This window comes from Leopardus geoffroyi, chromosome B1 (assembly GCF_018350155.1).
Source record: "Leopardus geoffroyi isolate Oge1 chromosome B1, O.geoffroyi_Oge1_pat1.0, whole genome shotgun sequence".
Classification (NCBI taxonomy): Eukaryota; Metazoa; Chordata; class Mammalia; order Carnivora; family Felidae; genus Leopardus; species Leopardus geoffroyi.
In genome coordinates this window covers 164769733-164793206 of record NC_059327.1, presented here as the reverse complement: position 1 = coordinate 164793206, position 23474 = coordinate 164769733, and the positions used below count along the sequence as shown (strand labels likewise).

Below are 23474 nucleotides of genomic sequence, written 5' to 3'. Positions count from 1 at the left end.
CATTCTTTTCTGTTTGCTTGCTCTGCCTTGTGTTTTGGTAACCATGTTGTATTCTGCTGTCATACCTTCTGTTTATATATGTATCCTACCCTGCAGCTAATGTCACTTCAGTGCTTGTAAACTGCTGTAAGAATTTCTTAATGAATTTGCCTTGCTAATAATTACCATTATTATTAGTAATACTGATGACAGTCCTCTGAAAACCAGAAGAGTATTTTATATTTCTTCATATAAATGTATTATATATGCCTGCAAGTCAGCTAATGGACTAAATATAATAGTTAATGGCATAATTAATCTAAAATTTCAAAAAGTCCCTTATTACACATATGAAATGAAGATATTCTTCAGTTGAGTTGTGATTTTTTTTTATTGTAATAGTGGGATCGATTACAACTTTATACTTTATGGTTGGTAGGGCTTAGGAAAAGAGAACAGGGAACAGCAGGAACCATTAGAATGACTACTATGTTGAAGTCTTTTTTTTTTTTTTTTTTTTTTTTTCTTTGTTAAGTAAATTCTACCCCCTAATGTGGGCTGAACTCAGGACCCTGAGATCAAGCGTTCCATGCTCTACCCACTGAGCCAGCCAGGGGCCTCCTTAGGCACTAAAGCATAATACTTAAGAGAGTAGGTTCTGGAGTAAGTCTAGTTTTGTCACTTAATAACTATGTCACTTTGGACATTTATATCTCTGTCATTTATCTCATTGTGCCTTGGTGACCTTATCTGTATAATGGGGATTATGATAGCACCTATTCATGGCTTTGTTGTGAAGATTGAGTTAGTATATTTATTTTTATTTTTTTTAATTTTATTTTTTTTAATTTACATCCAAATTAGTTAGCATATAGTGCAACAATGACTTCAGGAGTAGATTCTTTCGTACCCCTTACCCATTTAGCCTGTCCCCCTTCCCACAACCCCTCCAGTAATCCTCAGTTTGCTTTCCATATTTATGAGTCTCTTCTGTTTTGTCCCCCCTCCCTGTTTTTATATGATTTTTGTTTCCCTTCCCTTATGTTCATCTGTTTTGTCTCTTAAAGTCCTCATGTGAGTGAAGTCATATGATTTTTGTCTTTCTCTGACTGACTTAATTTCACTTAGCATAATACCCTCCAGTTCCATCCACGTAGTTGCAAATAGTAAGATTTCATTCTTTTTGATTGCTGAGTAATACTCCACTCTCTCTGTGTGTGTGTGTGTGTGTGTGTGTGTGTGTGTGTGTGTGTGTGTGTATACACACCACATCTTCTTTATCCATTCATCCATCGATGGACATTTGGGCTCTTTCCATACTTTGGCTATTGTTGATAGTACGGCTATAAACACGGAGGTGCATGTGTCCCTTTGAAACAGCACACCTGTATCCCATGGATAAATGCCTAGTAGTGCAATTGCTGGGTCGTAGGGTAGTTCTATTTTTAATTTTTTGAGGAACCTCCATACTGTTTTCCAGAGTGGCTGCACCAGCTTACATTCCCAGAGTTAGTATATTTAAAATATTGAAATCATTCCTGGCATGTAATAAACATTTAATAAAATACAAATAATAATAATAATAATAGCACTTATTATTGCCTTACTGATTGAGAAAGCCTAGTAAATCTTTATAAAGCAATGTATCCTAAGAGTTTAGAATTACTAAATTATTTTTAATTGTGGGTAAAACCAAAGATACTTCTGTTAATGAAAGTTTTACAAAATCATAAAATCATAAAAATAGAAACAAAATTACAATCTCAGAATAGTCACCTTGATCTTACTTTGGTATGTTTCCTTTATCTTTTTTTCATATACATTTTTAAATATTGTAATCATGGTTGTTTTATTCAGTCTTCATTCAGATGCAAATATTTGGCCATCTCTAAATGTCAGTCACTGTGCCAGGGATTGTGCATTGAAACTGTGAAGACAGAGGCTCTGTTTTTTTGTTTTTTGGTTTTTTGTTTTTGTTTTTGTTTTTTGTCTTGAATATGCCATAATAAATAGAGAAGTTTGATTTTGAGGTATTAAAATCTGATTATTTTTCTTGGCCTGTAGAAAGTTGTCTAATTATTAAAGACATAGATTTCAATAATAATTTTAATATAATTTTATTTTTACCTTAAAATTAAATCTTTGTTGTTCTTAGCTTCACTACTTTGCTTTCAGCTAACTACAGTATGAAAAGTGATTACTGTGGTTACCATAAATTCAGCAAAGTAAACTCCAGTTTCCCTTCCTATCATTTAATTAACTCCAGTTTCCCTTCCTATCATTTAATTATATGTCTATTATATATTCATTGGAAAGTCAGGAGAGACATATTCCAAACTGCAAATAATTTGAGGGGATAGAATTGGTAGGGGGAGGAGGGTTGTTATCACTCCTTACATTTATACATTCCTATATTACTGAAAGTTGTTACATCTTTTAAAAAATAATAAAGTTGCATTCTTAGTTGTTCTTATCATCAGTCATATTATACAGGCATGTGTGGCATATGGGCCAAAATGTGAGTTATTACTGTCAGTTTCATAATATTAATATTCTTATATTCCTACTAGTTCTCTCAGTATTTAACAATATACATAAATTATATTTAATGATTTTTAATTCTTCTGTAATGATCTAAGGGAAAAAGTAATATCTCGAGGGCCAATTTCTTTTTTTTAATGTTCTCGCTCTCTTTTCTTTTTTAAGTTTATTTATTTTGAGAGAGAGTGCACAAGCTGGGTAGGGTCAGAGGGAGAGGGAGAGTGAGAATCCCAAGCAGGCTCTTTGCTGTCAGTGCAGAGCCTGATGCAGGGCTCGACCCCATGAACCATGAGATCATGGCCTGAGCCAAAATCAAGAGTCAGACACTTAACCAACTAAGCCACCCAGGTGCCCCAAGGGCCAATTAATTTATAAACTATAACTTACATAGTATAAGATTCACCTATTTAAAGTGTACTGTGGTTTTTAGTATTCATTGGTTTCTAGTATATTTACAGAATAGTACAACCATTATCATAGTCTTGTTTCAGAATATTTTTAACATTCCCCAAAGAAACCATGTACCCATTAGCAGTCACTTCCCATTTCTCTTCTCCCTACCCCCTCTCCTATGCCTAGGCAACCATTAATCTACTTTTTGTCTCCTAGTTTGGCCTATCCAGACATTCCATGTAGATGATCTCATATAGTACATGGTCTTTTGTGGCTAGCTACTACTTAGCGTAATGTTTTTGAGGTTCACCCAATGTTTTAGCATTTTTGTCACTAGTACATTTTTTTAAATGTCTTTTTTCAACTTATAAATACCAACTGAAAAACTTTAAAAAGACAAAAATGAACGAAGTATAAAGCTAAGTCTTTTGTAACTAGAGTGGATGTTAGAGGTGGAATTTCCTTTTTAACAAGGCATATTTAGGTGGCTGCAAAGATGCTTTGTTAAAACACCTTGCTTCACTATTTACTACTAGTCGTTTTTTTGTTTTTGTTTTTTTAGTTTAGTTTACTTATTTTGAAAGAGGGAGAGAGAGGGAGAGACAGAATCCCAACCAGGCTCTGCACTGACAATGAGGAGCTTGAACTTATAAACCATGAGATCGTGACTTGAGCTAAAATCAAGCAGGTCACTTAACTGACTGAGCCATCCAGGCACACCTATAGTACTAGTCTTATGAGAGGTGGTTAGGAAAGTTTCCCTGATTAAGTGACATTTAAGCTGAGACACAGTCAAAAGTAGGAATGGTCTGACCAAGGTTGGGCAAGGGAGAATGAGATAAGCAAAAAGAATTGAGCTTGTTTCAGGCGGAGGGAACAACATGCATGTGTGACCTAGAAGCAAAAGTGTTGGGCTTTCCAGGAATAGAAATTAGTACCATATGGTTGCTATTAAAATTTGGGTGGTGGATGAAAGTGAGAAATGCAGCTTTTTAAAAAAGTACTGAAACAGATCACCGCTGATGCCTGAAAGGGCTGTGGGGGCCTTTTTTTTTTTTTTTTTTTTTGGATAAGACTCTGTCATAAGGGCAAAAGGAAACTGGCACAGAATTTTTAGCACAGGTATGTTAATACACTCAAATTCATATTTTAGAGAACAATTAAGCGTCATTATATAGAAGGGATCAGAAGAAAGCAAGACCAGAGATTTTCAGGGCTTTTCTTTTTTTTTAAGGGATTTTCTTTTTCAAAATTGTTTTGACATTCTTTGCTGTTTACATTTTCATATAACTTTTAGAGTTAGCTTGTCAATATCTATAAAAGAGGCCTGCTGAGATTTGTTTTTAGAGATTGTGTTGTGTAGATCCGTTTGGAAATACTGACGTCTTGACAATATTGAGTCTTCAGGTCTATGAACATAGTACATCTTTCATTTATTTAAGTTTTCTTTAATTTATCTCAGTGTTTTACTGTTTTTAGTGTACAACTCTTATACTTCGTTTGTTATTTCATATTTGAAATAATATATAGATATACAAATGATTGTTTTGCCTGTCAATCCTGTATCCTACAACCTTACTAAATACATTTATTCTAGTTGGGTGTTTTTGGTTTTGGTAGATTCCTGCGAAGGCATTTCTATATACAGGATCATGTTGGCTGTGAATAAAGACTGTTTTGCTTCCTTCTTTCATATGATGTCTTTAATTACTTTTCCTTGCCTTGTGAAACTGGTGAGACACACTAGTGTAGCTTTGTATAGAAATGATGAGAGCTTGCATCCTTAACTTTATTCCCAGTCCTAGAAGAAGAATTCATTTTTTCACCATTAGATCTATTTTTCTGAAAGAGTTTGTGTAGGATTTGGTATTATTTTTTCCTTGGTGATGATAACATTAATAGGTAAAGGCATTTGGGCATGGGTTGTTTTTCTTTACAGGAAGATTTCTAATTACTGATTCAATTTCTTTTTGTAAATCTCTTCAGATTCTCTGTTTCTCTGTGAGTCCCATTTGGTAACTTGTATCTTTCTAGGAATTTGTATATCCTATCTAACCTGTTTGCATAAACTGTTCATAATATTCCCTTATAATCCTGTTTGTAGCAGTGTTCACTCTTTATTTCTAATTTTTGTAATTAGTGTTTTCTCACTTTTTTTTTTTTTTTTTTTTTGGTAAACCTAAGATATTGCATTTTTAGAATCTTTTCAAAGAACCATATTTGGTTTCTTTTTTTTTTTCCCTCTATTTTTCTATTTCACTGATTACTACTAATATTTATATTTTCCTCCCTTCTGACTGCCTTGAGTTTAATTTGCTCTTCTTATTTTTTATGATTAGATTATTGATTCGAGACCTCTTTTCTTTCCTAATATGTGCTAAAAATTATAAATTTTCCTCTAAGTACTTCATGTCTTCATCACATAATTAGTGGTATGTTTTATTTTTGTTTTTTTCAGTTAAAGATATTTTCTAATTGCCCTTGTGATCTATTATTTGACCTGTGGTTATTTTTAAGTGTGTTGTTTAATTTCCAAATATTTGGAATTTACTACATTTCTTTCTGTTGATTTCTAATGTAATTCCATTGTGGTCAGAGAACAAACTTTGAAGAATTTCAGTTGTTTTAAATTCAGAAAGACTTTTTCATGGTCAAATTGATCTGACCTGAAGAATGTCCCGTGTGTACTTAAAAAGAACATCTGTTCTTTTATTGATGGGTAGAGTGCCCCATAATTGTCAGTTAAGTAAAATTGCTTGATAATGTTCAAGACTTCTAAATTCTTACTGATTTTTCCATGTAGCTCTTTTTTCAGCTCTTAAGAGGGTGCTATTGAAAACTCCAAATAGAATTTCTCAGTTGTCTCTTTTTCTTTTTATTCTACTACTGTTATTAGGTATCTTTTTATTTGATTGTTATATCTTCCTGATGTATTGATCTCTCTTTGTCTCCAGGAATATTTCTTAAGCTCCAGCTCTTTTATGGTTACTATTTTCATGGTATATCTTCCCCTCTTTTAGTTTCAACCTACTTGTGACTTTGAATCTAAGGTGTTTCTTCTACAGAAAAATATAGTTAGGTCTTGTTTTATTGTTTGTTTTTTCAAAATTTATTTATTTTGAGAGAGAGAGAGTGTTGGGGGGAGAGAGGGGGAGAGAGAGAAAGAGAGTGCAGAGCCTGATGCGGGGCTCGAACTCATGAGCCGTGAAATTATGACCTGAGCCTATGTTGGATGCTTAACCAACTGAGCCATCCAAGTGCCTGGGTCTTTTTTTTTTTTTTTTTTTTTTTCTTTTTTATTCAATCCGACCATCTCTGCTTTTTGAATAGATTGCTTATAGTCTATTCAATTTAGTGTAATTATTGGTGTGGTTGGATTTATGTCTGCCATTTTGGTTTTTGTTTTCAGTTTGACTTCATTGTTTCTGTTCTTCATCCCACCTTTAACTGTTTTCTTGGTATGGTGAATGATTTCCAGTTGTATCCCTGATATTCTGTGTATTATATTGTGAAACTCCTAATCATATTTCTTCTTTTTTAGTAAGCAGTTTTGTCTAGGTATAGTGCATGGGATAGACGTTCAGCTCTCTGCCAGGTCATGCTGACATCATGTCAGCAAGAGTGGGGCCCTGGCTCACACTATCTTCTTCCAGATGGATGGGGTGTAAAATCAACTCTATACTGGGCCCTACTGACATGTAGAGAACTGGTAAAGGGAGATGAGATGCTCACTCCACACTGCTTCCTGCCTTGTTGATGCTGGGTAGGAGTGGAGGCTCAGCTCCCCACTGGGCCTCTATGACTTAATTTTAGCAGAATTAGGGTAATGAAGTTATACATTTCAAGTTTTCTTGGCAGGTGAAAGCTTGACAAATCCCAACCCTTGTAAGTTGTATTAGCCACCTATGTACTGGCTGTGCCCATCAGAAATAAGTCCCTTTTGATTCAACATTATTATTAAGTTATTAAATATTATTTAAAAACTTCAAAAGCACCAGTGAGAAAAATGTTTTTAGCTCATGAAGTAGTTATTTTGAAGAAGTCTATGTGTTTGTAAGAAACAAACAAAGGAGATGATATGTATTCAAATATTTTTGTTTAGGATTTTCTTTAAAAATTCAGGGACTGAAACATCTTGGTCTTGCTAAAAGAGGATCCACTTACATGCTACAACCCAGTTCACATGTCCTCTGTCAGGTTTAGAAATACTTTGAAACCTCAACCAAAGGTTCCTTGACCAAAGAATAATTTTTTGCCAATGCCATTTGGGCCATAGGCCTCCATTTTTAGACTTGAGGGTAGTAATGGGGCACTGAAATAAGAAGATAGAGTGATAAGAGATAGTTGGCATACTCGGGTTATTGAATCAGTCTCCCTCTTTTCATCACTCTAGGAATGTACAGGTTACTACATTAACTTTTATCTGTTAATGGAAGGAAGGTGCATTCTCTGTTGCCAGTTAGGGAAGTAAATATAGGAATAGTGGAGGAAAAGGTAAGTTTGTACATGTAGGATCAGCAAGACTTGGTGATAGATTATTGGTGAAGGTAGGAAATAAAACAGATGGAGGAACCCAAAATTTGAGTTTTTAGCTTTTGTAACTGAAGGAATTATGGTGCCATTGACAAAAACAGGAGAGCTACCATTCATAGGGTATAGGAGATATGATGGCTTAGTGTAATTGATTTTGAATTATTGTTTTATTTAGTTTATAGTACATTCTGTATTTTTAAAGATTCTAAAAGCACCTTATAATTTTTTAATAAAAACTTTATCAGGATATAATTTATATAATATAGAATTTACCCATATCTTTATAATATATATATGCAATAAAATGCATCATAAGATTCAAGAATTTAGTATATTTACAGTCATGACATTGTTACCACAGCCATCACCACCATGTAATTTTAGAACATTTATTTCACTCTAAAAGAAATCTCTTCCCCATTCCTACCTCTTCTAGTCCTAGACAATGACTAATCTACTTTCTGGTGTGTCCTTTTCTAGACATTTTGTATAAATGGAATCATACAGTATGTGTGTTTTTTGTGTCTGGTTACTTTGAGCATGTTTTTTGAGGCTCATTCCTGATTCTTGAACTTTTTACGGTTAGTTTTACAGCTAACAGTAGAGGAACATACTAAGTACACATGAGTCATGTGATTAAATTGTGTGAAACCAGTAGTGCAGGGAAAAGTTATATGTTGAAAGAGTAATGATCATAAAGTGATTTTGTTAATGTTTATTCATCTATAGTTTTGTTTGCTAAATATTTCTAACCTAAAATACCTATATATGATAGTTATCACAATTAAAATGGAATGCTGAGGTAGAGATTTATTATGAAACATTTGTAGTATTTAAGATGGAAAGAGAATGAACCCCATTGGTTTTGTTTTCTTTTTGAACTGTTATTAAGGTATTTCATAAATTGAGATTTTATTTCATTTTTATCCAAATGAACATGGATTGTTGACTAGAGAAATGATTATTTACCCTATTAGTTTTGATTATCTTGATCAGAGCTAACTAGTTGATGTGAGTGACTTAATTTATAGATAGGGGAGATGAGAAAAGGGATGGAAAATGTACATTGGGTCACTAGAAAGTAGTTTGTCAATTCTGGTACTATAGAGATATATTTAAATGTTTATACCAGAACACATTTTATTTGATTGCCCTAACTTGATTAATATAAAATGTGAAATTACTAACTCCTGGTCTTATGGAGACATTTAACTATGTAGATAAAGCATACTGTTGTTTACTTCATAAATTCCACTCAAGGTGTCTTAATTTGGAAACCATTCTGATTAGAATTTAAGTAACTTCACATTTTTCATATGGTATCACATTTGAAATAAATTAATATCAATTGACATAATCTGGACCAATCTGAGGAAAAAGCTATGAAGTAGGAAATTCAAGGGTATCACTCTCCTGTCTTCTGCCCACATTGTCTTTTTGTATACCTTCCCCAGGAGCTTATAAAGTGTACTGTCCTATTCTTTTTCCTGAGACTGAAGTAAATTTCATAAATGCATTCATATTAAGTTATTCAGGATTTAAAGTATTGCTTTTTTCTGATGTGTCATGGTTTGAAAAGAAGGCTACAAGAGTGGGTACTGCTTAACTAAAGGGAATGGACTGCTAATGGGAGATTTTTGTGTGGTTTGTGGTAGGAAGTGAACTGGCAGGTGGAAAACAAGGTATTTATCTCATACTGTCTCCAAGACAGTACTTAATGATATGGTTATATTAGGGAGTTGATCAAGTACTACTGAAAACAGACCGAACTGTTGTAAAGACAGATGTTTCCTCATAGTTTTTGTAATGAGACTAAAAGAAAAAGAAGACCTATTTTAGAATTAGACAGTTGGCTTCATTTGGGTTTATTTAACATTTGAAATATGGGTTAATATTGATGGTTGTAGTGTCATTTTCTTTTTATACACAAAGTAAAATGTAGGTGATTTTAAAGACATTCCGTGACACCTGCAACACCCCCCTCTTAATTTAAATCTGTCCAAAAGGATCCCTGTCTTATAACTTGTGCTTAATAATGAATGTTAACCTTTTATTTTTGTTTTTGTTTTTGTTTTCTTCTAGGCTGTATTCATCACCAAAGAAAAAACTTACACCAATGCAGAAATCAGTTAGTCCACTAGTTTGGTGCAGGCAAGTTTTGGATTACCCAAGTCCTGATGTCGAATGTGCTAAAAAGTCTCTTATCCACAAACTTGATCAAACTATGTCAGGTATGTCTATAATTTTACTTGTAAGTTCATCTCCTTGCTTTCTTTAATCAAAAAACAGATAGATGTTGAGTTGGTATGTTTTTAGGAAGGCAGTTTTTTGCTTGGTGGTTTCTTAATCTCGTGCATGCCATCATGGGTTTTTACCATATGCACATAACCTTGTTTACTTAATAGCTTGTTAAATTACATAATACCCTGTTAAATTTACTTAATAGCTTTTTGCCCCAATCTTCTCATTTTTATTTCACTTCATCCTAAAGAATAATATCCATGAAATAATGGGGTTTATATGATAGGGCTTTTTTTTTTCTAATATAAGTTAAAACAAATAACTATTAAAAATATGTTTGGTATCATCTAAAGTTCTCTCACCACCCTTGGGAAATTCTGATGTGGTGGAAACATACAGGCTGGGAACCAAAGAGACCCCATTCTCATTCTAGCACTTAGTTACTCTGTGACTCTGTGCATTATTTAACTTCTGTGAGCTTTTTCCTTGTGTATACGTAACTTCTGTGTTACTTTTTCCTTGTGTATAGAGGATCCTTTTTGGAAAAGCGGTAGCCTTTATGCAATTAAAAAAAATTTTTTTTCTGAATATTAAGTGTTTTTAGAATTGTATCCTGGAGCTTGATTTAAATTCTATTCATAAGAGTTTTTTTTAATGTTTGTTTATTTCTGAGAGAGAGAGAGAGAGTGCAAGTAGGAGAGGGACAGGCAGAGAGGGAGACACAGAATCTGAAGCAGGCTCCAGGCTCTGAGCCGTCAGCACTGAGCCCGCCGTGGGGCTTGAACCCATGAACCATGAGATCATGACCTGAACCAAAGTTAGATAGTTAACTGAGCCACTCAGGCGCCTCCAAATTATTAAAAGTATCTAGACAAGGTAGTAGACAATTCAAAATAACTGGAAAATTTCTAACTCATTCCAGTTAGGTGATATTATTTAGATGTTTATTAAAAATATCTTTAGGAACAACTTTCCATTACTGTATCTCATCTTAGAAATAAGGTAAGGGGGCGCCTGGGTGGTGCAGTCGGTTGGGCGTCCGACTTCAGCCAGGTCACGATCTCGCGGTCCGTGGGTTCGAGCCCCGCGTCGGGCTCTGGGCTGATGGCTCAGAGCCTGGAGCCTGCTTCCGATTCTGTGTCTCCCTCTCTCTCTGACCCTCCCCCGTTCATGCTGTGTCTCTCTCTGTCTCAAAAAAAAAAAAAAAAAAAAAAAAGAAATAAGGTAAGTATATTTTACAGTTAGGAGTTGTCATTATTCAGCAGTATATGTTCATAACCTACTTTGTGCTAGGTGTTGTTCTCAACTCTGAGGATATTGCAATGAATAAAATAGACGAAAAAGTCCCTTACTTCCCAGAGCTTATATTCTAACGGGGGTGGCAGACAGTCGATAAATAAACATACAAACGCATTGGCAAACTTTTTCTGTAAATAGCCAGATAGTAAACATCTTAGGCTTTGTGGGCCATGAGGTCTCTGTTGCAGTTACTCCCCTTTGCCCTTCTTGGACGCAAGCAGCCATAGATAATACGTAAATGAATGGGCATGGCTGTGTTCCAGGGAAGCCGTATTTACAAAAAGAAGTGGTGGGCAGGAATTGGCTCACAGGCTGCAGTTTACCAAACCTTGGTTTAAAACATCCTAAAAAATAGGAACTATTAGCAATTGGCAATTAGTCAGTTGGACTTGGGGAAAACCAAAATAACACCTCAAAAATAGCAGTTTGAGTGAAGTAGCTTTTTGCTTTATTATAACAAGGTATTAAAGGTAGTGGGAGTGTGTAAGAGAAACTGTTACTCTTGAACGAAAACTAGGTGTAATCAGGTACTGGATTTGTTTGACAGTGTTTAGATTTTATAGCTATACGCACAGACAGTAGGTACAGCTATAAATGTAATATATAGTCAAAGGAAAAGGGGCACCTGGATGGCTCAGTCGGTTAAGCCTCTGATGCTTGATTCCCTCTCAGGTCATGATCTCATGGGTTCGTGAGTTCGGGCTCTGTGCTGACAGTGTGGAGCCTGCCTGGGGTCCTCTCCCACTCTTTCTGCCTCTCTGTGCCTCTCCTTCCCACCCCTCAGTGGATAGATAAACTTAAAGAAATAAAAAGAAAAAACAACTATTTAGCTATTCCAAATTTCGACCTTAGTCCTAAATCCCCCCTTTTCCAAGTTGGTGAGGAGATATTATATGTATTTCTGTGATAAGGCAGAGCTTCCTGGGAATACAGCTAGTGTATTCTAAGAGAATAGTTTCTGTTCAGTCCCACTCAGCTTCCTTGCAGTGCTCTACTACTTGTCCCGAAGATGTTCTTCTCTTTTTTTTTTTTTTTTTTAATTTTTTTTTTTCAACATTTTATTTTTATTTTTGGGACAGAGAGAGACAGAGCATGAACGGGGGAGGGGCAGAGAGAGAGGGAGACACAGAATCGGAAACAGGCTCCAGGCTCTGAGCCATCAGCCCAGAGCCCGACGCGGGGCTCGAACTCACGGATCGCGAGATCGTGACCTGGCTGAAGTCGGACGCTTAACCGACTGCGCCACCCAGGCGCCCCTGTTCTTCTCTTATTGTTTATGATAGTGCATTGTATTTTTTAAAATGTTTTTTTTTAATATTTATTTATTTTTGAGAGACAGAGCGAGACACAGCACGAGTTGGGGGGGCCGGGCGCAGACAGTGGGGGAGACACAGAATCCAAAGCAGGCTCCAGGCTTTGAGCTGTCAGCACAGAGCCCAACACGGGGCTTGAACTCAAGAGCCGCAAGATCATGACCTGAGCCGGAGTCAGATGCTTAACTGACTGAGCCACCCAGGTGCCCCATGATAGTGCATTGTATTTTTTACCCTGTCTCACCCTCCCTACTGTTTTCTTTGAAGCCGTCTTTGAAGGTTCTTCCTTCTTTGTCCATCTTTTTTTTAATTGGAAACTTTACATAGCTTAAAATTTACCACTTTAACCATTTTTAAAAATTGTTTTTTTAAGTGTATTTCAGAGAGAGAATGCGTGCTGCCCGGGTCGGGGAGGGGCAGAGAGAGAGAGGGAGAGAGAATCCTCTTAATCCCATGAACTGGGGATCATGAGCTGAGCCGAAATCAATAATCAGATGCTTAATTAACTGAGCCACCCAGGCGCCCCAACCATTTTTCATTTTTATTTTTTATTTTTTTCACCATTTTTTAAATCTACAGTTCAGTGGCATTGAGTACAGTCACATTGCTGTGCAGCCATCACCACTGACCATCTCCAGAACTTTTTCATCATCCCATACTGTACAATTCTGTATCCATTAAATGTCCCATTTCCCCAACCCCCCATCTGTCCACCTTTTAAGTTTAGGGTGACAGAGGTCTCTTTTGCCTGGCTTCTGTCTGTTTTCATTATTTCATCCATTCATATGGTATCCAGCGGCCTCTCTTCAACTTCATCTCATTCATTCATACATATATTCAGTTAATATTTACTGACAGCCTGATATATTTCAGACTTTGGGGAGAGGGTAGAGGATACATGATAAAAACTAACAGCATACCTGAGCTCATGGAGTTTATCATCTACTAGGGGAAATGTACTAATACGAATAGTTTTTATAACTGGTGATACATAATAAAAGAATGGTACAAAGTGCTTTGCTTTGAGAAATGGGGATTTTATTTCAGGAAACAATGTTTGACCTGAGTCCTAAAGATTTAGAAAAATTTGAGTGGTTTAAGGGGGAAGGCGAAAGAGGGAATAAGGGTATTCCAGGTAGAGAACACAGTGTGTACAGAGGCTCTGTGGGAGGCCTGTGCAAGCCTGCAGGGAGAGTATGGCATGCACGAGACCTGGAAAAAGCCAAGTTGGTGGCTGGAGAAGAGTAGGGAAGGGAGAGATGTGAGAAAGATATGTAGGAGCCAGACTTTGCAAGCCCTTATAGATTATGCTAAAGGTTTTGGACTTGGGGCACCTGGATGACTCAGTCAGTTAAGCCTCTGACTCTTGGTTTCAGCTCAGGCCATGATCTAAGGGTTTGTGGTGTTGGGCCCCGTGTTGGGCTTGTGTCGGGCTCGGTGCTGACAGGATGGAGACTGCTTGGGATTTCTCTCTCTCCCTCTGCCCCTTCCCTGTTATCTCTCTTTCTCAAAATAAGTAAATATTTTTTTTTTAAGAAAAGGTTTTGGGCCTTATTCTAAAAGCAATGGAAAGGGGCATCCAGGTGGCTCGGTTGAGCGTCTGACTCTTGATTTCAGCACAAATCATGATTCTCGGGTTGTGGGATCAAGTCCCACGGCGGGCTCCATGCTGAGCGTGGAGCTTGCTTAAAATTCTCTCTGTCTCTGTCTCCTGCCCCTCTCCCCTGCTCATGCTCGCTCGCTCGCTCACTCTCTAAAAAAATAAATAAATAAAAGCAATAGAAAGATTGGAGGGTGTTGTTCAAGGGTGTGGTATGTATGAGCAGGAAGACGTGATTAGGTTTGCATTTTGGTTAAGGTCATGCTTAGCTGGAGTATGGAGAGTAGATTGGAGAAGGCTAGAAGTGAATGAATGTAGGGTGCTTTTGCGGGGGCGGGGGGGTTGATAATGATAGCTGGGCAGTGTGTGTTGATGGTAGTGGAGATGAAGAGATGTGGATGGAAAACTGAATGAGCCAAATTTGAGGAAGTAAGGGAGAAGTATCAATGATCTAGGTTTCCAGCTTGTGTGACAGGATGAATGTTATTAATCATTTTGAGGTCAGAACCCCAGGAAGAGAGTTAAATTTTAGCGGGAAAATCATAACTTTGAATGTGGAAATGTTGGCTCTGAGGAGCCAGTGGCTCCATAGAGGAGACATTAAATAGGCAGCACATATGGGACGGAAGCCCAGGAAAACTTGGGACTGGAGATAGAAATAATGGGGAGTTTTTGGACTATAGATAATAACTGATGTGATAGATATGAATGAGATTTCTTAGGAAAAGGAATATAGTATAGAGTGAGGACATAAAGGGGTGAAGACTTGAAATGCTAGTGATTAAATAAATAACCACTGGGAAGAGAATAAGCTTCAGAGGAGATCAGAAAGTAAAGAGGAAGAAATTAGCACCCCAGTTTCTGCTCAGGTTGGTATTTCTGAGATACTACATTCTAAATATGTTTAAAGTGTGGCATCTTATCTCTTGGGGAATACGGACAAAACTACACTGTCCAACTTACTACATCATCAAACTAAACAGAAAAACAACAAAAAACGTATGTTCTTCCATCCCAAACCATTTCTCTGCCCAGTAGGCAAACCAGAAACTTCAGAGTCACCTTATTTTTTTTTCTTTTGTAATCCTTCTAGTTTTTAATATCTATCCTTCTTTTTTGTATTTGTTACCTCTACTGCCTAGTTCAGTCTCATCTATTCAACATAAAAATGTCCATCAATTTTCTTCTGAAACTGATTGGATCATACATCACCCTTGCTCAGAATTCACTGATAGTGAATAACGTTCATTCTCCTGAGCAGTTTCCAGGACTTCCACGACCTGGCCCAGCTACATCTTCCTGTTTTGTCCCTCACGCATCTGCTTTACCTTTCTACAGCACTCACTCTGATTCCCTGAACCTAATACACATTTTCAAGACCCTGCTTTTGTTCCTGTGATAAACACAGATGGAAGCACACGCTTTCCCCATTCTCAGTGGCCTGTCAGATTGCCGCTCATCCTCTCAGGACTGCTCCAGTGCCCCTTTCCAAAAAGCTGTGCCTAGTTTTTCTCATGTGTAATGAATTATCCTGTCTCATCATTCCACAGCCCTTTGCACCTTTATGATAGTGCTCATTTCATTTTGCCCTGAAATCATTGTTTTTTCCTGCCTGCACTACTTGGTTGTAAGCCCCTTGAGAAATAGTACGATGTCACATTTGTCTGTATGTTCTACACCTTGCTTTGCCAATGGTCAGAAATACTGAGTTAAGCTATGGATTTTAGAAGAGTGTAGAAGAAAGAAATACTATTTTAAGTAGTAATTTTTCTCTACGTATGTGCTTGATATCTTAGTTCTACTTTTGTACTGTTTCTATAATCTTACATGCATAGCGCATTTTTTCTTCCTTTTTTGGGGCCAGAAGACTGGAGGAAAGGGAGGGAGGCTTTTTTCTTTTTAAAAAGAGAATTCACACATGTTTGACCTTAACCTGGCCTAAGTTGTCAATATTGCTTTATTTTTACAAAAATCCAAACTTTGGAAAGGCTGTTTTAAAAACTCACTATTTCATACTTTTTTCTCCCCTTTTCTTTGCAGTAAATGTTTGTTATAGAAAAATGAAAAAACACAGGGGCTCCTGGGTGGTTCAGTCAATTAAGCACCCGACTTTGGCTCTGGAGATGATCTCAGGTTCCTGAGTTCAAGCCCCACATCGGGTTCTCTGCTGCCTGTGCAGAGCCTGCTTTGGATCCTCTGTCTCCCCTCACTCTCTGTCCCTCCCCTGCGCTCTCTCTCTTGCGCTCTCTCTCTCTCAAAAATAAACATTTTTTTTAAAAACGAGAAGACACAAATATACTTTTCATTCATTTTATTTTTTAAGACCATTCAGAGTTAATACAGTTGGAACAAACTTCCCCGACAAGATAGAAGTAAATTAATTTAATAGCTAATAATTTGTTGAGAAGATATTCTTCCTATGGTATTTTTCTTGATGTTTGGTGTGGCTACTGTTTTATTTGCACAGTGCAATTTAAGATAATGGAACTATTTTGTTGGGATTATTAATGTGTATTTTCTCTTGCTACTCTAAGAATGTTTCTGTATTTAAATTGAGATAATGACTTAATGAATTTCCCAATAGGAAAAAATGTTGAATGAAGTGTTAACCTTTTCTGTTATTATGTTGATTTCTCCCCTTCTCATTAACATAGCTCTCAAGAGGCAGAATTTATATAACAATCCTTTCAACTCCATGAGTTACACAAGTCCTTATAGTCCAAGTGCAAGTAGCCCATACAGCAGTGGTTTCAATTCTCCATCTTCAACCCCAGTGCGACCTCCTATAGTCAAACAGCTAATACTTCCTGGAAATTCAGGTAAGGAGAATTTGAAATGGAATAATTAAGGTATAGTTTTTAACTTACTGCCCTACCTCAGAAAATAACTCAATCATCAATAGTTCAAGTTCTTGTGCCTATGAGACTTTTAAGTGGTTAAAGAAAATATCAGTGAGGAGCTAGCTATTTAGCACCTGGTACTGATAAACCAGGGTACATCTGTAAAGTTTTCTTTAGCATGTACTTAAAAGTTTTTATATGTGGCTTGATTAGAGTAACAAGCTTGATTCTTTTAACTAATAGATGCTTTCTTTTACTGAATAGATTGATTGGGCTATAAAAGCTAAAAATAAAAGCTCTTATTAAACCACTTAAGCCTTATTTAATAAGCTTTGATATTACACTCAAATAATAGTATAAGCTATATGTGTATGTGCCAAAAGAGTGGAGTCCAAAATGATATGGGAGGGTAGACTGCTGTAATTTGGGGAAAGAATATTTTGCTGTGGTTCTGTGACTGAAATAGTTACTCTGTAGCTTACTGTTCTTTAGGATTCACTGTTAACTCTTATTGTTGCTGTTGTTACAGCTAATTATTGTAGCTTCCTTAAAAATTAAGGTTATTGTTAACCACCTCAAATTTTTGACTCCCTAGTCTAATAACTTCTCGCCCCTGCTGTTAGCTTTGTGCATAAGTTGTTACTTGCTATTTATGTCACCCATGACTGTCATACTAAAAAATTTAATCTGCTGTGTTTGTTTAACAAGAATTTTATTTGGGCACTATTTGAACCTGACCTTGTAGTACTTTTCCTATCATATGCACTGTGTTCTTCTTGATAATATAAACATCAACTATTTTGCTCTTAATATGCCTTTCACGTGGGAGCTGACTTCTATAGTAAAGAATTCTGGGAAACAAATGTTTCAAATAAGTCTGTATTAGATACATTAGTGACAGTGTTAGGATTTTATTCTTCACTAGAAGTTGATGATCTGATGAAAGGATTTCCTTAGAAACAAGTTAGACTCTTGGATATGTATATCCTTTATTCTTCTGACCTGCCTTCTATCCCCCTTTTTGCTTTCAGCAATGAAATACTTTATCTCATTATTTTCTCTGTTCCATGTTTGTGCTTCACTCCTACACTTCAGAGAACTCCTTGGATCCCTATTACTAGTTTGACAAAGAATTTTGTAAACATGGCATAACATAGGAAAAATGACCCTAGTGTTCTTTTTTTGGTTTGTTCCTAAATCTCTAAGGAATTTTGATTTTCCTCAAATTATAGTTTTCTTGCTTAGGAAAAGTAGAAGCTTTTATTCAGGGAAAAAGATGATGGTATTGGCTAAGACTGTGAATTTGGGAGGAGAAAACACATTATAAATTCATTTGTTTATGAGGTGTTTCATTGGCTGTCTTGTAAAAGTTGGAATCCTCTAACATTTATTGAACACCACCTACTTACCAGGCACCGTGGTGAAAGCTTAATTGTTTCATAAGAGAATAGATAAGTTATGATTGAAATGAAAATGTGATTTGCTTTTATGCCATAACATATGACATAGCCCTCTTTATTCTTAATAAAGTCAATTTTTATTTTCAATATTTGGGAATTTCATGAACAGAAAAGACAGAATAATGGTGAACTGAATCAAAGAATTAATATCAAGTTATTACAACAGATGCTTATTCAGTTTTTGTTATACCAAAGTTCAAATCTTTTTTTTTTTTAAGGTAATTTGAAAAGTTCATCAGACAGAAATCCTCCACTCAGTCCTCAATCCTCTATAGACAGTGAGTTAAGTGCTTCAGAATTAGATGAAGATTCAATTGGATCCAATTATAAGCTAAATGATGTAACTGATGTACAGATTCTAGCTCGGATGCAAGAAGAAAGTAAGTATTTTAATTGTTCAAGTTGAGTCTAGTTCAGGTATAATTTTGTTGTGGATATTTAATAGATCTTAAGGTGTTGTGGGATAGTAATGTATGAGTAGAAATGTTAAATTTTAGAGGCTTATTCAACATATAGACTTGCTTGTTCATTAACTTGTTTTCAGAGTGCATTTTATGTAAAACAGTTTGCTGTGTGAGGAGCAAAGAAAGGCAGGTAATGACTAGTAACCATGCCCTGCATGTTACTCTGCGCTGGAACTTGCTAGAGTAGTTATTACTCTATTACACTGTGTTTTCTTAGTAGACCATTGTTTCTCAACCTTTTTTCCATTATTACCCCTTCCCAACCACCTTTTTAGACTTTTTTTCCTTTTTTTGCCTATCACCTCACCATGAAATTTTAATACCACAGATATATCCTGCATCTCTTTATGTACTATGAGGATCACAAATTAGTATGGTATCTGGGTTTTTTTCATACCCCAAGAGCCAATTTTCTCCCTATGGGGGCAGATATCACCACTCTTAGAATATGTGGTATAGACTACAGGAAAAAAAAAAAAAAAAGAACTTTATGGGAAAATTGAAATTATGACATTAAATGAGGTGAGCATGCGATATTACTTTACAGAATGGTCTTTGCAACTTTTTAGGTCACAGATACTTTTGAGAATCCAATAAAAATTATATCCCCTGTCATCCCCAAAGTATACATATGCACAAAATTTGTCATACTGTTTCAAAGGTTTGTGGATGTTCTGGCTCTCTTTGTAAAATGATGGTGATAGTATTATTCTTGCCTATACTTTTTTTAAAAAATATTTTAATTTGTACTTTTCACATTTGTGCGTAAAATATTTGAAAAAAACATTTTAGCACATAAAACAAGTACATAAAGAGGAATGAAAACAGTAAGTGAAAATAATCAGGCTAAAAACAGTATCATCCTCAGGAGATCATAAAAGGATTCTCAACCAGAAGAAACAGGAAAATTTGAACATGGAAGTATCCTCACCTAACTATACTGATAATGATACATATTTTTAAAAGGCTTTTAGAGAGGATGAAAATGTTTTATTAGATATTCAGTAGAGTACTATGGTTTGCCTATACATTTTATCGTAAGATACCACGAGCTTAACTGTGAAGTAAGCAATCTCTCTAAAGTGACCCGTTCAATCTTTACAATGAAAAGATTCTTGAAGCACACGTTTCAGTCTTGACAATCAGCTGAGGGTAATGGAGCATCAAAATAATTTAGTTTAAAAACTTTCTGTTTTAGGCCCTTTTATGTAGATATATGGTAGGTTTTATTAAGCTATAACATTTATTAAGAAACTGCAGAATGTTATTCTGCTGAATCATTTCCCATTTTCCAACAGCTTCGCATAGAAAAGTAGAAAGACTTGGTTCTTGCTTTACTTATCTTTAGCTCACGGAACTAACAATATGGTACCCTTTTCTTCTGTAATTTTGTGTAACTCCTCATTGAGACCGTGGTTATTGTCAGCTAGTGAGGAGCTATTGTCAGCTAGTCAGGGATGTGAAAGGAGAATAGAGTGCTTCCTCACTATAACTTAGAGTAAATTCTCTCAGTTCTTTGAACTGTGACTTTTCAGACCCCAGTATTTTGTTAGAAACTCAACCAGCTTTTTGCTGTCATTTTTATATTGTGTTTTGGTAACAAGTAAAAGAAATTCTATCCTTGCTTTAATAATTCTTTTTAAGCCATCCACATGCACAGATAGGGTCTTTTTCTAGTGAATAAAAAAAAAAAAAAAAAAAAAAAAAAAACAAACTAAAAATGTCTGCCTCCTCGAAAATGCCAGGTTTTTTTTAAGAAAATGATTTTTGTTTTAAAACATTGTTTCTTTAGTTTTGTTTGTTTTTAACAGAGATGTAGAATTACAGATTTTGGCTGTTTCCTGGTTAAGCCCTCTTATTTCTAATAGGAGAAATACACAGTCCCATAGTGATTGTTGCTTCCTTAGGATCCCCCTAGTACTGTAGGGCCTACTTTGGGATCTGTGTTTTTCCTTGCTAAAACAGTGCTATTCACTGATCTGTTGTCTTTTGTTAGGTGATTTTAGTACTGTGTTTGCTGTAACGAGACACTATCTTGTTTATTACTAGAGTGGTTCCGAAACTTGAGTGAAGGGTTAGATAGGCCCCAGGAATCTGTAGTTTTATAGATACCCTGCTATGATTCTCACCCATTACTTTGGGGACCATATCGATAGCACTATCTGTGTATCAGCATATTTTTTTAATTTTTTAATGTTTATTTTTGAGAGAGAGAGAGAGCACAAGTGGGGAAGAGGCAGAGAGAGAGAGGGAGACACAGAATCTGAAGCAGGCTTCAGGCTCTGAGCTGTCAGCACAGAGCCTGACGCAGGGCTCAAATCCACGAACTGTGAGATCATGACCTGAGCCGAAGTCGGATGCTTAACCAGCTGAGCCACACAGGCGCCCCAGTAGCAGAGAATTTTTAAACTAGATTGTCAGTAGTTAGCAGGACTTGATCAAAATATTGGCCTAAATTCTGTACTTTTCTTGAATAGTAATTTTATTCTTAATTGAATATATACCAACATTTGTTTTTGTTCTAGAAGTTTTTATACTTTTTGAAGGGCCTAAGTTTGCTTGGATGTTTCTGGAGGTGTCAAGATACATAGGGGACTCCTTTGAAAATTTTTACTTGATAGCTTAGAATTTAAGTTTGTTTTACTGATGAAGTCTCTTGGGTCATGAAGGAACTAAAATTTCATTTATGCCCAAGTATTGAATTCCTGAGGGTGGGAAAGGAATTTCCTTCATCAATAAATCAATTCCAAGAATTCAGTATCCAGGGAGTTTATTTATACACTGGTGTATTCTTCTCATTGGTTGAACAATAATTGTTTTCCCTCAGTATTTTTGAAATGTTGATCTCAAATTTGGATTTTTGTCTTTAGGAGTAGAAATATTTTTAAATTTATGGTTCTACCTCTAATACAGATTTCAGAATCATGAAGAAAACGTTGGATTGGGCAAAGGTTTATAGAATTTCATTCAATTCAAAAATAATCTTTTAAAATATTTTAGGCATCATTATATGAGAGGATGTCTAAGATGATTCAAGTGGAAAGGGAGTTTTCCTTTACACTTTATACCCTATTGGAATTTCTCAATGATATTCTTTTGCTTTTAAGCCTCAAGAATATATAAATGTTTAAAAATGTAACTAAAGAAATGAAATAACACATTCATTATTGTCAGGTCTCCGGCAAGAATATGCAGCCACCACATCTCGGCGCAGTTCTGGTTCATCTTGCAATTCTACAAGACGGGGTACTTTTAGCGATCAGGAACTTGATGCGCAAAGTTTAGATGATGAAGATGACAATATGCATCATGCAGTATACCCTGCTGTTAACAGGTTTTCACCATCACCACGCAATTCACCTCGACCATCACCTAAGCAGTCACCCAGAAATTCACCTCGTTCACGATCTCCTGCTCGGGGAATAGAATATAGTAGAGTGTCCCCACAGCCTATGATTAGCCGCTTACAACAACCTCGCCTTTCACTTCAAGGTCATCCCGCGGATTTACAGACAAGCAATGTTAAAAATGAAGGTAATTAGGATGATTCTGGCAAAGCAGTTGTCCTTAATATTTCGATAGGAAAGTAACACAAGTTTTTACCAAGGTTTTGTATTTTAGAAAAGTAGATCAAGAATTTAGGTAGTTTACTGTTTTATTACTAGTGCATCAATACAAAACTAAAGGAGAGAGTGAATTTAATTTTACTTGATTATGTTACTACTACTCATGAAGTGGTCCGTATATAGATTTTGATTTAATTAATTTATGGCTCTTTTTAAAGGTTCTATTCTACTGATTTCTAGGACCTGGGTTAAGTTATTTTTTAAATTTTTTTTTTTTTTTCAACGTTTATTTATTTTTGGGACAGAGAGAGACAGAGCATGAACGGGGGAGGGGCAGAGAGAGAGGGAGACACAGAATCAGAAACAGGCTCCAGGCTCTGAGCCATCAGCCCAGAGCCCGACGCGGGGCTCGAACTCACGGACCGCGAGATCGTGACCTGGCTGAAGTCGGACGCTTAACCGACTGCGCCACCCAGGCGCCCCAAGTTATTTTTTATAAGACATGTACTTCCTGTTAACTCCTCTAAAATGTTGAATGCTTAAAGAATTTGATTTGTGAATGCCAGTTAATATTTTAATTCTTTATCTAAAAGAATGTTTTGATTTTTTTTTCCTTTAAATTCTGTTGTCCTAGAAAAACTAAGACGCAGTCTTCCAAACCTGTCCCGAACATCTAATACACAAGTTGACTCAGTGAAAAGCAGCAGAAGTGACTCAAATTTTCAAGTGCCAAATGGAGGAATACCTCGCATGCAACCTCAGGCTTCAGCCAGTAAGTATCTTTTATGTGTCAGTTATTTAAAGGAAAATGAAAATTATAGATAGTAATTTTGTGCTGAACAGCTGTTTTAAGCTATCTATACTAAAATGTAGTGATTGTCGCTTGCTATAAGATAATCATAGCTGTATTAAAATTTAAAATTTGCTCCTATAAGATACCCAATTGTATCAGTACTTGTAGTCTCTCCAGATTGAAAAACATTTTTTAATGTTTATTTTTGAGAGAGACGGAGACAGAATGCGAGTGGGTTAGGGGCAGAGAGAGAGGGAGACACAGAATCCGAAGCAGGCTCCAGGCTCCGAGCTGTCAGCACAGAGCCAGACACGGGGCTCGAACTCACTAACTATGAGATCATGACCTGAGCCAAAGTCAGATGCTTAACTGACTGAGCCACCCAGGATCCCCTCTCCAGAATTTTTAAATGAGCAAAGTCTACCTATTAATTATACAGATATATATTCATT

At 36.1% G+C, this 23474-nt stretch overlaps 1 protein-coding gene across 2 annotated transcripts in view; it reads left to right on the top strand.

Annotated features, from left to right (window-relative positions):
- Nucleotides 1–23474, top strand: part of SLAIN2 (SLAIN motif family member 2) — a 73950-nt gene that overhangs the window by 22846 nt on the left and 27630 nt on the right. For both annotated transcript variants that reach the window (XM_045474140.1, XM_045474139.1), the window contains exons 2-6: nt 9529–9677; nt 16554–16718; nt 18418–18579; nt 21838–22197; nt 22864–23001. In XM_045474140.1, coding sequence (XP_045330096.1) covers nt 9529–9677; nt 16554–16718; nt 18418–18579; nt 21838–22197; nt 22864–23001 — 974 coding nt within the window. The remainder of the gene's footprint in view (nt 1–9528; nt 9678–16553; nt 16719–18417; nt 18580–21837; nt 22198–22863; nt 23002–23474) is intronic.